We start from the raw sequence: 14,584 nt of genomic DNA on the forward strand, positions 1-14,584 counted from the left end.
CAAGCCTTTTAAGAGTGTTTGTTTTTTTTTTTTTCCCCCTTTTTTTTTCTTCTCCCTTCTACATCTATTCGCTCTTGTTAGCGTATCCCTACAGCAATAATTTTCATTCCCCCTCTGTCAAAGGCTGGGGCGAAGGGACTGAGCTGGCCTGGCTCCTGCACGGGGTAGGACTTCAGCAAGCAGAAGGCAGCGCTGCCTTGGGTTGGCTGGTGACCAGCTGAAACCCTGCCATCCCCAAAAGCTCTGCCCTGACCTCCAGGCTTCTCCCTTTGGCTTGAGTCTGCAGCCAGCGCTAGGGATCATCGTGTGCCCTGTTGGCAGGGCTGGGCCACGCGTGGCGATGCAGGTGGTGCGAAGCGGTGGGGACTCACAGGGAGCTGCTGTTCTCGCCTTCTGGTCCTGTGCAGTGTTGGGGGTCTGGGGAGGCCGTGGATAATGGGAGCAGGGTGGAGATCGCTGTTGAACCTGGACCTGGCCTTGCTCCAGGCTGCCTGCCCTGCTGTGCTCTGCTCTGCAACATGTGCCGGGGTCAGCACTAAGACCCGCGCAAGTGATTAAATCTCTAATGAGCCCTTAACAGTTGATGCTGCGTTTCCAGGGATGGGTTGGGCAGAGCTGGGGCTGCATGGGGAAGTGGCTACGGGGCTGCTGCTGCTCCCGAGGATGCTCCGAGGTGCAGGGAGCAGACAGGCGCTGTTTCACTGGGCAGCCCTTCCCTCCATGGATCACGGCTTGCTTTGACCACTGCTCATCCCATGTGGTGCTCACCCTGACGCTGCTCACAAAAGCGCCCTGGGAGAAGGAGGAGGCTGGGTGCCGTTGGAAAGGGTGTTTTCCTAGTGCCACCCGGGCAGCCCAGATCCTCTTAGTAAAGCAGACAAGTCAGAAAGCAGCCCTGCCCCGACAAAGCTGCTTGAGCTCGCAGCGAGCTCTTAGCTGCTGGCTGCAGCACTAGTCGGGGCGATCCCCACCTTATCCCTGCACCAGCGCGACTGGAGCCACGCACTGTGGCAGAGGAGGGGAAAGGGGACATCTTTGCCCCTTCCAAACCCATTCTTTTGTGTGTGGGGTGCCTGACGCTTACTGGTTTTAGTGGAATAGCAGCAATTTGTTACAGTAAGTAGATCGATATCATTAATCCATCACGACGACAAGAGTCACACTGATTAGTCTACTGCAAAGCCAAGTTGCTAAATCTTGACATAAATATGGTGCCTTCGGGGGTTAAAGGTTCACACACCAACAAGTGTACAAGCGTGTAAGGATCTCAGACTTGAGGAATAACCTTGAGAGGTGTCCCAACCCAGGTGGGGATCACATCCGCTGCTTGCACAAGGAGAGCTTGTTACACCTTCTCTGACTGCTGTATTTATGAGATAAAGTGATTGGCTCATAGTCAGACTTTTACCACATTGGTATTGGTCTCTGTCCTGGTTTCAGTTAGGACAGAGTGAATTTTCCTCCTAGTAGCTGGCAGGGTGCTATGTTTTGGATTAGAATGAGAAGAGCGCTGATAACATGCTGATGTTTTAATTGTTGTAGAGCAGTGCTTACACCAAGCCAAGGACTTTTCAGCCTCTCTCTGTCCTGCTAGCGAGCAGGCTAGGGATGCAGCAGAAGCTGGGAGGGGACAGACCCAGGACAGCTGACCCAAACTGGCCAAAGGGGTATTCCATACCATCTGACGTCATGCTGAACAATATATAGGGGTGGCTAGCCGGGGTGGAGGGGTGGCCGGCTGCTCGGGGATAGGCTGGGCATCGGTCAACGGGTGGTGAGCAATTGCATTGTGCATCACTTATTTCGTACACATTATTACTATTAATACTATTATTATTATTATTATTGTTGTTATTCTTTTCCCTGTCTTAATAAACTGTCTTTATCTCAACTCACAGACTTCACTTTCCCGTTTCTCTCCCCCATCCCGGAGAGGGAGGGGGGAGGGTGAGCGAACGGCTGTGTGGTGTTTGACTGCCAGCCGGGCTAAACCACAACAGTCTCTCCATGTAAATTGCTGTTTCTCCATGAGTAATTTCAATGGATCACCTGTTCTAGGGCTGTACCCCCTGTTTTGTGGTCATGGCCGTGAGTAACCGCCCAGTGCTGTTATTACTGAGCTGCCCAGTTCAGGGAACGCTCACATCAAGGTTTCCTGTGGTTCGTAACCTGAGCAAGACATGTTGAGTACAGGAGCTGGGCGTATCCGTCACAGGAGGGCATCTTGTTTTGTGGCCACCAACTTGCACCAAAGATGAGCTGGACGTTGAGGTCTGAATCACTGCTCTGCGATTCCCGCAGCACGCCCACTTAGGCTAAACAGAGAGAAATGGGCTGGTGGCAGCTTTGGCTGGGGCCGAGGGGTCCCCGGGTAAACGTCACAGGGCAGAAAGCAGCCCTTCTCCTCCAGAAGCTCCTAGAGGACACAGCAGATGGGCTGAGAGGTGCAGGGTGGGACATCACAGCCGGCACGGGCTCTGCCCCACCGCAGAGCTCCCAGAGCTGCTGAAACCCTCGGGGCACGGCACCGACCCAGGCTGCCGAGCACAGTGAGGGAGCTCAGCTTTGGCCAGGCTGTCAATGCTCGACCCCTGAGCTTCCCACTGTGTCTGTCACTCACCCGAACCATGCATGCAGCTGGTGTGATCCCCCGAGGGAAATCCGGGGGTTTGCAGGAGCCCTGGGACCAGGCTTTGTGCCGCAGGCAGAGCCAGAGCAGCAGGTGGGACACGGGGTGCTGGCAGAGCCCAGGGCTCAGGGGCTGGAGCCCTCCTGGGTGCAGGCTGGGGGCAAAGCCTTGAGCAGAGCCCAGGAGCCCTGCGGCCTCTTCCCGCACCCTGGGCCGTGCTCTTTCCATCCGGGCTAAAGCCTAGGTGTACATAAGTGACACCTTGTTCTTTATCATCTGTCTTGATGGCTTCCTCTAAGAGGATTGTTGCGGTAGGTGTAATATACTTAAGGGATTGTTAATAACAGTAGCATTTTGCAGGGCTCTGTGTGCTGGTGGTGCAGACTGCGAGCTGCGGGAAGTCTGGTTTGGCCATGCATGGCACAGGAGCTGGCCATCTGACATGTCCACCCACCTTTGGACTCACTGGGGTGGGTCCAGGCCAGCGGGGCCAAGTGCTTGTATGCCTGGGGGTCATTTATCATCTCCAGGAACACAGCGGACAGCGCTGAGCGGTTCCCACCATGGGGGATCGACATACGAGGATGGGAGAGGTCGGAGCACTGTCCTGCGCTGTGCAGAGCTGTTTGTAGCTCTGGGGAGGCAGAAAGAAAAGCCCGCAGCCTCCTGTCTGGTGAAGGACAGACTTCTCTGCTAGCTGCCTGATATTGTTCCAATAAACAAGACCAAGTGCTCGCCCAAGAGCCCTGTGCCTTCTGTGTCATGTCCCGGGGGATGCAGGTGATGTGTGTGTGCCGGAGATGGACTGATCTGCAGTGAACTGCTGAACTTGCCCATCTATCACCGTGTTTGTTGCTGCCCTTTTCCTCCCTGCTGCCCTCTTGCTAACATCCCCCTGATGCTGAAAGCAGAGCCTGGTCTGTGACACATGTCTGGGAAGGGCCAGGCAGGGCGTTTGCAGGCTGGAGGCAGGCGCAGCGCCAGCACCCATTACAGCTTAACTCAGGCAGCACCTGCTCTGGCTGCAAGGAAATCCTCCTGCAGGAGCAATTCGCTGTGCAGGTGAGTCAGGAACAGCCTCCGAGGGTGGGAGCAGGGATGGGATCCTCATGCTCAGCGGGGGCACAGTCCATATCCTCTGTGGAGGACCCCAGTGCCCGTGCCAGGAGGGGCTGCGTGCCCCTGGCAGCTGCTTTGCTCAGGGTCTGAGCGTGGCTGAGCAGTTGTCCTGAAAAAAATCATTCCTCTACTGCAATTTTCCTGCTCCAGGCTAACCCCGGTGGGCAGCTGAGCCCCACCCAGCTTCTCGCTCACCCCCTCCAGCAGGATGGGGGAGAGAATCGGAAGGGCAAAAGTGAGAAAAACGCGTGGGCTGAAGTACAGAGAGTTTAATTTGGATACAAGTGAAAAGAGAAAAGAAACAAAACAAAACAAGGACGTGATGCAAAAAGCAATCCTCACCGCTAGCTGACTGTATAAAGCCTGTACAATCTCCATCCTTTATTCCATACCCTCAGCATCAGGCTCAGGTCCCACGCTATCAAACACATCCTCATTAGCCACCGACACCCTTCCCTTTCTTCAATTTATACACAGGTATCATTCCTTCAGTCTTCGGGCCACTCCACAAAACGAAGTAGAAGTCATGTCCGAAGTGTAGCTCCCTCAGCATGACATCTGCCACAGGAGAAATCAGCTGGCCATGAAGGAAGAACTTTTGGGGTCACCAACTCAGAATTCAGCAGGATCGATTCATGTCGAGCATGGTGTAGGAAGAGGCAGCAATAAAAGACACAAGGACAATCTATTTGTGTGGCCAGGAGTTTTATTTGAGAAACCCTTGACACAAGCTGTCCTGACTTGCTCCCTCTCCTTTCTCTCAGGTTTTATGATCCCCCATTCTCCTCCCCGCAGCCACAAACACCCTGGTGGGGTGTCCAAGGGCCTGGCTGGGGTCCGTGGTGCAGTAGGGAGGACAAACTGAGGAAGTCCACTTTGACTACTGCTGATGATTTTCTTGTCCTTCATGTGACTGGAAATGCTCTCCAGGTATAACTGCTCCATCAGCTTCCCAGGGATCATGGTGATGATGATCGGCCTGATGATCACTGGGAACTTCACAGCCTAATTCATTGCTGTATTGGGTGTAAATGTCCAGGTTTGGGTGTCAGGGGTGTGTGGAGCATCTGCTAGGAGAGGCCGGGGCTGCCCCGTGCCACACACAGCCCGTTCCAGACAGGTCCATTGGCTCCTCCACAGGACACAGCAGAACCTGTTTGTGACACTGGTGGCACTTCTCGGCAAGCGTATTTAAGAAAAGGCAAACCCCCGAGACAGGTACTGAGGAGTGAGGGGAAAAGTGGGGAATGGCGAAGCCTGGGGGCAGAGGAGGAGGTGGGTTAGGAGTGGGGGGGGGGACGTTGGCCAGGGTGACCCCCCCAGAATCCCGTCTGCGCTCTGGGCACTGCCCAGTGCCGAGGGAAAGCCTCGGGTCAGGCAGAAGAGAGCTCAGCCCCAGAGGAGGAGCAGCCACGGCAGCACCCACAGCAGAGCCCCCTTCCAGCTCCAGCCATGCTGGCTGTCCTCCCCTCAGCCAGGACAAGGTGGCCACCAAGGCAGCCATGGCACCTCCCAAAATGGCTGCCAGGGTGGCCATTCCACACCACAAAATGGCCCCTGGGCAGCCCTCATTTTCACACAATGGCTGCTGGGGGTCCTCCTCTCAGAGCTGTTGGCCAGGCTGCCCAAGAAGAAGGGCCGGGCGCAGTTTGGGGCTGGAGCTGGTGGAGGAGGAGGTGGCAGCAGCAGGGATGGAGGCCCTGGGTGAGTGAGGCCAGGTGGGAAAGCACCTAAAGAGTATGAAGCTCTGGCAAAGCAGAGCTCTCCATGAGAAGCTGATTCTTGCTGGCACTGCTCCCTGCCTCCCTTCATTCCTGCTCGGAGCAAAGCTTCTTGCCTGGAAGAGCCGCAGAAATGCCAGTGCAGAGTGGCAGCTCCTTTGCTGATGTATACAGCTCCTGCTTACAAAACTGGGAGCCAAAAGCTCCATCTTGTTTCTGAGAGCATGTGGAAAAGGGCACAAAGGGTGAGAGGTGGTGCAGTGTGCCCTCATGGGATGTCCCTGATGCCTGGGGGAGCAACAACTTCTCTGAATTAGCTTCACTGCTGGTGAGTACCGAGCTCTCCGGTGTCCCCAGCTGGCCCCACTTTCTCTCCTCAGCCCTCTTTTTTGTAGGCTAAATAACCCCAGTTCCCGCAACTGATCCTTGCAGGATTTTTTCTTCAAATTCAACAGGATCCGGCCCTCCATCCCTAACACGCAAGAGACCTCCAAATCCCTGATGGAGTCCCTGGATACCCCAAAAATCTGGCTGGACCTGCTGGGCAAAATGAACAAAACTAGAGACTGATGCTCAAGACTTGCACAGAGCACTGAACAAGGTATCCCCTGTCTGCTAGAGGGCACACTGCACCACCTCTCACCCTTTGCGCCCTTTTCCACATGCTCTCAGAAACGAGCAAGAAAAGCATTTGGCTCCCAATTTTGTAAGCAGGGGCTGGCCAGAGAGGAGGGGATTTCTGAAAGGACCTGGAGACAGCGGTCCTCTGCCCACCCCAGAGGGCACCGCAGCCGTCGCTGTCCCTGCTGGAGCAGGAGGGGCAGCTCAGCCCTGGGGACCGAGGCATGTGGAAGCGATGTCACCAGTGCATCACCCTGTTTGGAGGCTTTGGGGTGGCTTGTGTGTCGCTTTTTGTTGGGGGCAATTGCCGGTGGGCAGCTGAGCCCCACCCAGCTTCTCGCTCACCCCCTCCAGCAGGATGGGGGAGAGAATCGGAAGGGCAAAAGTGAGAAAAACGCGTGGGCTGAAGTACAGAGAGTTTAATTTGGATACAAGGGAAAAGAGAAAAGAAACAAAACAAAACAAGGACGTGATGCAAAAAGCAATCCTCACCGCTAGCTGACTGTATAAAGCCTGTACAATCTCCATCCCTTATTCCATACCCTCAGCATCAGGCTCAGGTCCCACACTATCCAACGCATCCTCATTAGCCACCGACACCCTTCTCGTTCTTCGATTTATCAAGCCTGCCAGGTATCATTCCTTCAGTCTTCGGGCCACTCCACAAAACGAAGTAGAAGTCATGTCCGAAGTGTAGCTCCCTCAGCATGACATCTGCCACAGGAGACATCAGCTGGCCATGAAGGAAGAACTTTTGGGGCCACAAGCTCAGAATTCAACAGGATCCGGCCCTCTGTCATGAACATGCAAGAGATCTCCAGATCCCTGATGGAGTCCCTGGACACGATAGAATGCTGCCTGGACCTGCTGGGCAAAATGAACAAAACTACTGAGACTGATGCTAAAGACTTGCACAGAGCATTGCAGAAGGTACACCCCGTCTGCCTGAAGTGCCGTCGGTGTCTCACTAGCAGCTGCCCTCACCACAGCAAGACTGCAGCAACCCATGCTGTGTCCAAGAGCTCCCCCTCAGCTGGTTGAGCCCACAAGGAAAAGGATGGTGCAGAAGCAACATCCAAAGGGCAGCTGCCTCAGCAGGAACCCTTGCCCCAGGAGAAGTCAGCTGGCCATCAAGGAAAAACTTCTGGGGCCACCAACTCAGAATTCAGCAGGATCTGGCCCTCCATCCCTAACGTGCAAGAGGTCTTCAGATCCCTGATGGAGTCCCTGGATACCCCAAAAATCTGCCTGGACCTGCTGGGCAAAATGAACAAAAGTACTACTGAGACTGGTGCTTAAAACTTGCGCAGGGCACTGAATAAGGTATCCCCTGTCTGCTAGTGAGAAGTGCTGTGAGGAATGTGGTGAGCCTCTGCTTGGGGACACACAAGAGGGATCGAGCCTGCAGAAGGGACATCTGAAGAGACCAAGCAGGAAGGAGCAGCGTGGGACACGCTCCACTGTCACTAGCTCTGTGGCTGTACGTGGAGCAGGACAGGGGAACTCTCTCCACACCCCAGTCCCCATGTGGCCTCTGCCCCCATGGGCACAGCCACCCTCCCCAAATGCCCTTGATCGGCTGCAGAGAGCTGAGATGGAGCCACTGCTGCAGGTGGCATACAGGGGACTAGGTCAGGGTGGCTTGGTGCAGTGTGTTCTCTAGAAAAATCCTCTAGCATTTAACAGTTTTCCAAAGTGTTTTTTTTTTACCTTGGTTAGGGGTGAGTGAATTAGAAAAAGCTATGTTAAGTATCTCATCTATAATTGAAGAACTAGAAAGTAACACTCTGGATGCAAGAAAAAGGAGATAAGTTTGCAAAAAATAATATTCCAGAATTGAATGGTATTGCTTTTATTACTAACCTCACAAGTGTGGGAAACTAAGTTGTGTTTTTGCAGTAGAGAACTAATTTTCTGTATTCCGAGGTAGTTGTGTAGTCATGATAAGGAGAAATGCTAAGTAGATAAGTGGACAGTAGAAGGCCTCACTGTTCCAAAGTAAGGTGGAAGCTTGAGAAAAACAGGATGAGCGGTGTGGGAACAGTAAAACAAAGATCACAGGTTCTCAAAACATAAGAAAGGTGAAGAAAAGGGAGAAATTAAAGGGTTGAAAAAAAGAAAAATTGTACATATATGGCATAGAGGAGCATCAAGTAGCTTGTGAACCTGTAGTACTCAGCCAATGAGGAAACAGGGGAGGTGATCAGGCATCAGTGAATAGGGAATAAAAGGTTATGATTTGTTTACTATATTGTGCTCCTAATTGGCAGGACGCCCACCACTGCAATCGCGAATAAAATAGCTTCACAGAAGATCCTGTCTGAAGAAAATTATTTGAGATTTTTCTCACACAAGGAGGAGCCTGCACTGTAATTAATGCTAGTTGCTGTATGTATGTAGATCAAATGGGACGAATTTGACTGATCTCAAAAATATTTGGGAAAAAAAAACCAAACTAGATCCTACATAGAGTGGCTCAAGATGACACTTCCTGGGGATTTAGAAACATCTGGGAGAAACTAACATCGTGGTTACCTGAATGGAATTGGCTCAAATAACTATTTGTTGGTATTATAATACTAATGGCATTGCATATTTGTCATCCCCCATGACATCTGAAGAAGAATATTGCGCCTTAATGTTGGAAAAACTCAAGAATGGGATATGTGAAGAGGAGCAAAAACAACAGGCATAAGAAAAGAAGAGGGGGGAATTGTGAGGGACAAAGTTGTGTTTTTGCAATAGAAGGTGTTTTTGCCGTGGAAAATTCCACTAACCTTGCATATTCAAAAGGGATTGTGCAGCATAGTAGTGGGGAGTATGTTAAGCAGATAAAAGGAAGATCCCCCTGTCCCAAAATAAGGAGGATAGCTAAGAAAAACAGGATGAGCAGTACGAAATCAAGAAAAACAAAAATCACGGGCCCTCTATTCACGAAAGAAGAAGGAAAAAAAAAAAGGAAAAGGAGAAATTAACAGTTGGTCAAATAAAATTGTACATGTATGGTATAGAAGTGTGTTGAGTAAGTTGTGAACCTGTAGTACTCAGCCAATGAGGAAATGGGAGAATCAGGGCTCCAGGTGGGGTCTCACGAGAGCAGAGCAGAGGGGGACAATCCCCTCCCTCGCCCTGCTGGCTACACTGCTTTTGGTGCATCCTGAAAGAGTTGCCAGCTCTGTTCAGCTCCTTTGTCCCTAAGGATAGTGCTCCAGGATCTTGATCACTAAGTCTTTAAATAGCTGGAATTTTGTTCTTTGGAAGCTCAGGGCCCTGACTTTGCTCTTCACCAGGTCCATATTCCTCAAGATCACCAATTCAACCAGGGCGTGGTCACTGCAGCCCAGACACCCTCCAATCTTAGCCTCCTTAATGAGTTCATCTGCGTTGGTGAACATCAGGTCCAGTAACACTTCTCCTCTGGTTGGTTTGTCTAGTACCTGGACCGGGAAGTTATCCTCGACGCACTCCAGGAATCTCCTGGATTGCTTACAGCCTGCTGTGTAGTTTTCCCAGCAGACATCCGGGTGGTTGAAGTCCCCCATCAGGATGAGAGCGTGTGAGCGTGACACCTCTTGTAGTTCAAGCAAGAAGGCCTCATCAGGAGGCTCCCCTTGATCAAACGGCCTGGAGTAGACCCTGACCACAAGGTGTCCTTTGTTGGTCTGGTCCTTATCTTTTAGCCGCAAACTCTCAACCTGTCCGTGGCTGTTTCTCAGGGGCATCTCTTCGCAATCAATCCTTTCCCTAACAAAGAGGGCAACACCTCCACCCACCCTTCCCTGCTTACCTCTTCTGAAAGGCTTGTAGCCCTCTATTCCAGTGTTCCCGTTACGTGTTTTGCCAGGATCTGAAGTGAGACGGAAAGGCCTTTAATTGTCAGGGTCTTCTTTCTGTCTTTTCTTGAAAACTGGGACAACAATTTGCCAGATTCCACTTGACATAGACCCTTCCAGATTGGAGATGGGAGTGTGGGCTGCTGCCAGAGACACCAACATGTCCCCCAGGGCCCAAGCATCTGCCTCGATGGCCTTTGGGGGGAGGTTGGTGGCAGAGCAGCTCCAGTGCCACAAGCACAGTGTCTGCCATGGTGGGCCCTAGGGACCCTCCCACAGACTCTGGGCTGTGTCCTGGGGTGTGCTGCCCCACAAACCCTCAGTGGCGGTCTTGGGGCAGCTTCCTCAAGGGTTTCGTAGCCTCCTGCACCACCCTAGGTGTACATGTCCAGGTTTTAGTTTCAGCGAGGCTTGGGCTTGTCCTTGCTGCCCTGACAAATGTCCCTGCTTGGACAGCTCAGCCCAGGGGTACCATGGCAACCCCTTTGTGTCAAAGCTACATCACTATTGCATCATAATCGTGGCCCTATGTATGTGGGGTTTGGGTGGCTTGGCTGTCACTTTGCCTGCGCAGCAGCGAGGAGTAAGCTGAACGAGCAGCTGAGGAAGGCAAAGTGTGTTGAGCTGGCCACACTCAGCGTCAGCTGAGTGCGGTAGTGGAGCTGTGCAGAGGAGCACGGAGGTGGGTAGGAGCGGGGTGCTCACTGGGTTTGTCAGGTGCCTAAAGCCCAGACTCCAGGCATCCTTTTGGCTGGGAGGGTTGGGGCTGCTCTCACAGGGCCACTGCTAAGAGCTGCATGCTGTGTTCTAGGTTACGCCTGTGAGCAAAGATTCGGAGTGAGAGCAGTGTGTGGGCTTCAGGCTCAGGATGAAAACCGTGTTCAAGATGAAGATATGGAGGCTGGAGGCCCTGCTGGCCTTTTGGGGCCTGAGCATTTGGGGCCTCTATCTCCTTGGGGTGCCATGCACCCCTTACTTTCTGGTCCTACCTGTTCTGACCAGCCTTATAGCCAGGATACACAACACCAAGGCCACGGTAGGAGCCAGGTTTGGTATCACCCCGAACTCTCCTCGGGCACAGCAGGGATGAGCCCAGGCAGGGCTGGGCCCATCCTTGGGGTGCTCTGCAGAGGGTCTATTTAGGAGGCAGCAGTGAAGAGAGGCCGTTGCTCAGGCAGCAAGGGCCCTTCTCCACAGCCTCAAAGTCACCTCCACCCAGCACTGGGCTGGGCCCTGTCCCTGTGACCCCATTACCCTTCCCAGGTCCCTGCTTCCTGAGCAGGGACCATCCTGACCAAGAGGGGACACTCCCCACTGAGCCAGGCTTGCTTTCTGGTGTAGGACACCTCTGGGAAGAAGATGAGCTTGAAAGGCAGGAGGAAGGAGCGGAGAGGTGAGCAGCCCCATCCCAGAGCTGCACCAGGCTCTGCAGCAGCTTCTGGCCATGAGTTGCCACTGCCGCCTGGGTCCCCACAGTGGCAGCCCTGGCTCATTCTCAGTCGTATTTCTACCCCAACAGTTTCTTCACGATCCTGGCATGATGTGGAGGTGTCTGCAAACAATCTGCTAGCAGGGTAAGCAGAGCCCTCTCCTGCGGGGAGCATCCCCCTCTGGGAGCTCCTGGCTGGGGAGCCCCACACCTATGTCCCCCTGCCCGAGCAGATGCCCCTTAGCAGCAGAGCAGGCGCTCTCTGCTGACATCCACAGAATCTATCACAGAAAATCTTGAGTTGGAAAGGACCCACAAGTATTATCAAGTCCAACACTTGGCTCCACACAGCCCCCCGCCCCCAATCAAACCGTATTTCTGCAAGCGTTGTGTAAACGCTTCTTGAACTCTGGCAGGGTTTGGCCCATGGCCACTTTCCTGGGGAGCCTGTTTCGATGCCCAACCACCCTGGTGGTGAAGAACCTTTTCGTAATAGCCAACCTGAATCTCCCCTGATGCAGCTTCATGCTTTTCCCATGGGGCCTATCACTGCTCACCAGACAGAAAAGATCAGTGCCTGCCCCTCTGCTGCCTATCATGAGGAGGCAGTAGGCCGCAACGAGATCTCCCCTCAGTCCTCTGAGTACCACTGTAGCCCTTCCCACGAGATCTCCCCTCTGTCTTCTGAGTACCACTGTAGCCCTTCCCACACAGTGCACCGGCTGCCCCCATTCCTAGCACCCCTCTCTGCCCTCAGCCCCGGGACCAGGCTGGCCCTTTCCTCCTAGGGCAGGAAGAGGCCCAGCCCCACACTGTGCACGGAGCTTGCCCCATGTCCCCAACAGTTTACGTCTCCCAGACCATCCCAGAGCTGGCAGGGCTGGCTGCAGGGTGCTGGGAGATCACCCGGCTGTTCTGTAAGGAGAAGCCTAAGGGATGGCCCTGGGTCTTTCCTGTCCAACAGCTCCCCCCCCAACCTGTTGAGAACACAAGGAAAAGGACAGAGTAGAAGCAACATCCAAAGTGTAGCTGCCTCTGCAACGCATTTGCCATGGGAGACATCAGCTGGCCATGAAGGAAGAACTTTTGGGGCCACAAGCTCAGAATTCAACAGGATCCGGCCCTCTGTCATGAATATGCAAGAGATCTCCAGATCCCTGATGGAGTCCCTGGACACCAGAGAAATCTGCCAGGACCTGCTGGGCAAAATGAACGAAATTAAAGAGACTGACGCCCAAGACTTGCGCAGAGCACTGAATAAGGTATTCCCTGTCTGCCTGAAGTGCCGTCGGTGTCTCACTAGCAGCTGTCCGCACCACAGCAAGACTGCAGCAACCCATGCCGTGCCCATGCTGACCATCTTCATCCACTCCCTGGACATCCTGGTGTATGAGGAGGAGATGAAGCTGAAGGTGGGGCTAGGCTTTGAACTGGCTGTCTTTGGGAAGGTGGTACACGAATGGAAGAAAATCATGGAGCTACCCAAAACTACTGGTAATGAAGAATGCTGTGAGGAATGCTGTGAGGAATGCTGTGAGGAATGTGGTGAGCCTCTGCCTAGGGACACACAAGAGGGATCGAGCCTGCAGAAGAGACCAAGCAGGAAGGAGGGAAGGGATCCTAAAGCAAATCAGCGTGGGACACACTCCACAGTCGCTAGATCTGTGGCTCTGCATGCAGCAGGACAGGGGAACTTTCTCCACACCCCAAATCCCATGTGGCCTCTGCCCCCATGGGCACAGCCACCTTCCCCAGATGCACTTGACCGGCTGCAGAGAGCTGGGATGGAGCCACTGCCACAGGTGATATACGTGGGCCTAGGTCGATGTGGCTTGGTGCAGTGTCTCCGGCGCTCCTGGGGACGGATTAAGAACAGAGTGTGGAGAAACACTCGAAGAACGACCATCCGGCTTCAGAAAAGAAAGAATTTGGGACGTGCTGGCCCCATGGCAAGGGACCAGCTGATGTCACTTGAGATGATTGCGCTCTCCCACACCATGTCGATCATGGTGTAGGGAGAGGCAGCAATAAAAGATACAAGAACGCGTTGGTGTGGCTGGGAGTTTTATTTGAGAACCCCTTTTATTGCTGGTGCTCCCTGCACCATAGTTGTGGTGTGGAAGAGCTCATTGATCTCAAACGGCAGATATACATAATGCACACCAGGTAAACATGAGAATCCTGTAACCGAATGGCCTGTCCCGAATGGCAAGTGGTGGTACTGGCTACGTGGCCATAAAGCCAGGAAGGCGTTGCCCCTAGGATAGAAGGGAGCTTGCACCCTGGGGGCAATAATTCCAAATGTAACTATTATTGAAGACCCACACGCAGAATTGAAAAGCCAAAGCCCCTTGAGACCACACACAGAATTAAGAGGACTCCAGATAATCCTCTAGTAAAAAGAAACAGGGCATTTCACAGTTTTGCAAGGTGGTTTTTACCTTGGTTAGGGGTGAATGAATTGGAAAAAGGTATTGTAAATATCTCAGCTATAATTGAAGAACTGGAAAATAACACTGGATGCAGTCCAGGCACTACAAAAGGAGGTAACAAGTTTGCAAAAATAGTACTCCAGAATCGAATGATATTAGATTTATTACTAACCTCACAAGGAGGAGCGTGCACTGTAATTAATGCTAGTTGCTGTATGTATGTAGATCAAATGGGACGAAATTGACTGATCTCAAAAATATTTGGGAAAAAAAAAAAACCAAGATCCTACATAGGGTGGCTCAAGATGACACTTCCTGGGGATTTAGAAACATCTGGGAGAAACTAACATCGTGGTTACCTGAATGGAATTGGCTCAAATAACTATTTGTTAGTATTATAATACTAATGGCATTGTATATCTGTCATCCCCCGTGACACCTGAAGAAGAATATTGCGCCTTAATGTTGGAAAAACTCGAGAGTGGGATATGTGAAGAGGAGCAAAAACAACAATAGGAGTAAGAAAAGAAGAGAAGGGAATTGTGAGGAACAAAGTTGTGTTTTTGCAATAGAAGGTGTTTTTGCATATTCAAAAGGGATCGTGTGGCATAGCAGTGGGGAGTATGTGAAGCAGGTAAGGGGAAAGTCCCCCTGTCCCAAAATAAGGAGGATAGCTAAGAAAAACAGGATGAGCAGTACGAAATCAGGAAAAGCAAAAATCACGAGCCCTCTAGTCGCAAGAGAAGAAGGAAAAAAGAGGAAAAGGAGAAATTAACAGTTGGTCAAATAAAATTGTACAC

At 52.4% G+C, this 14,584-nt stretch overlaps 1 protein-coding gene across 2 annotated transcripts; it reads left to right on the forward strand.

The window, feature by feature from the left end:
* Positions 1–10,474: 10,474 nt before the first annotated feature.
* On the forward strand, positions 10,475–14,289 carry LOC121067561. 2 transcript variants are annotated; one of them, XM_040552231.1, is made up of 5 exons: positions 10,477–10,605; positions 10,735–10,959; positions 11,265–11,316; positions 11,443–11,497; positions 12,317–14,289. In XM_040552231.1, exons 2-5 carry the CDS (start codon positions 10,792–10,794, stop codon positions 13,365–13,367), a joined length of 1,326 nt encoding a protein of 441 aa, XP_040408165.1. In that variant the 5' UTR covers positions 10,477–10,605; positions 10,735–10,791; the 3' UTR covers positions 13,368–14,289. The 2 variants fall into 2 exon arrangements, with proteins under 2 accessions (XP_040408164.1, XP_040408165.1); XM_040552230.1 differs by having other exon boundaries at positions 10,475–10,605; positions 11,265–11,497.
* Positions 14,290–14,584: the final 295 nt, after the last annotated feature.

This window comes from Cygnus olor, chromosome 3 (assembly GCF_009769625.2).
Source record: "Cygnus olor isolate bCygOlo1 chromosome 3, bCygOlo1.pri.v2, whole genome shotgun sequence".
NCBI lineage: Eukaryota > Metazoa > Chordata > Aves > Anseriformes > Anatidae > Cygnus > Cygnus olor.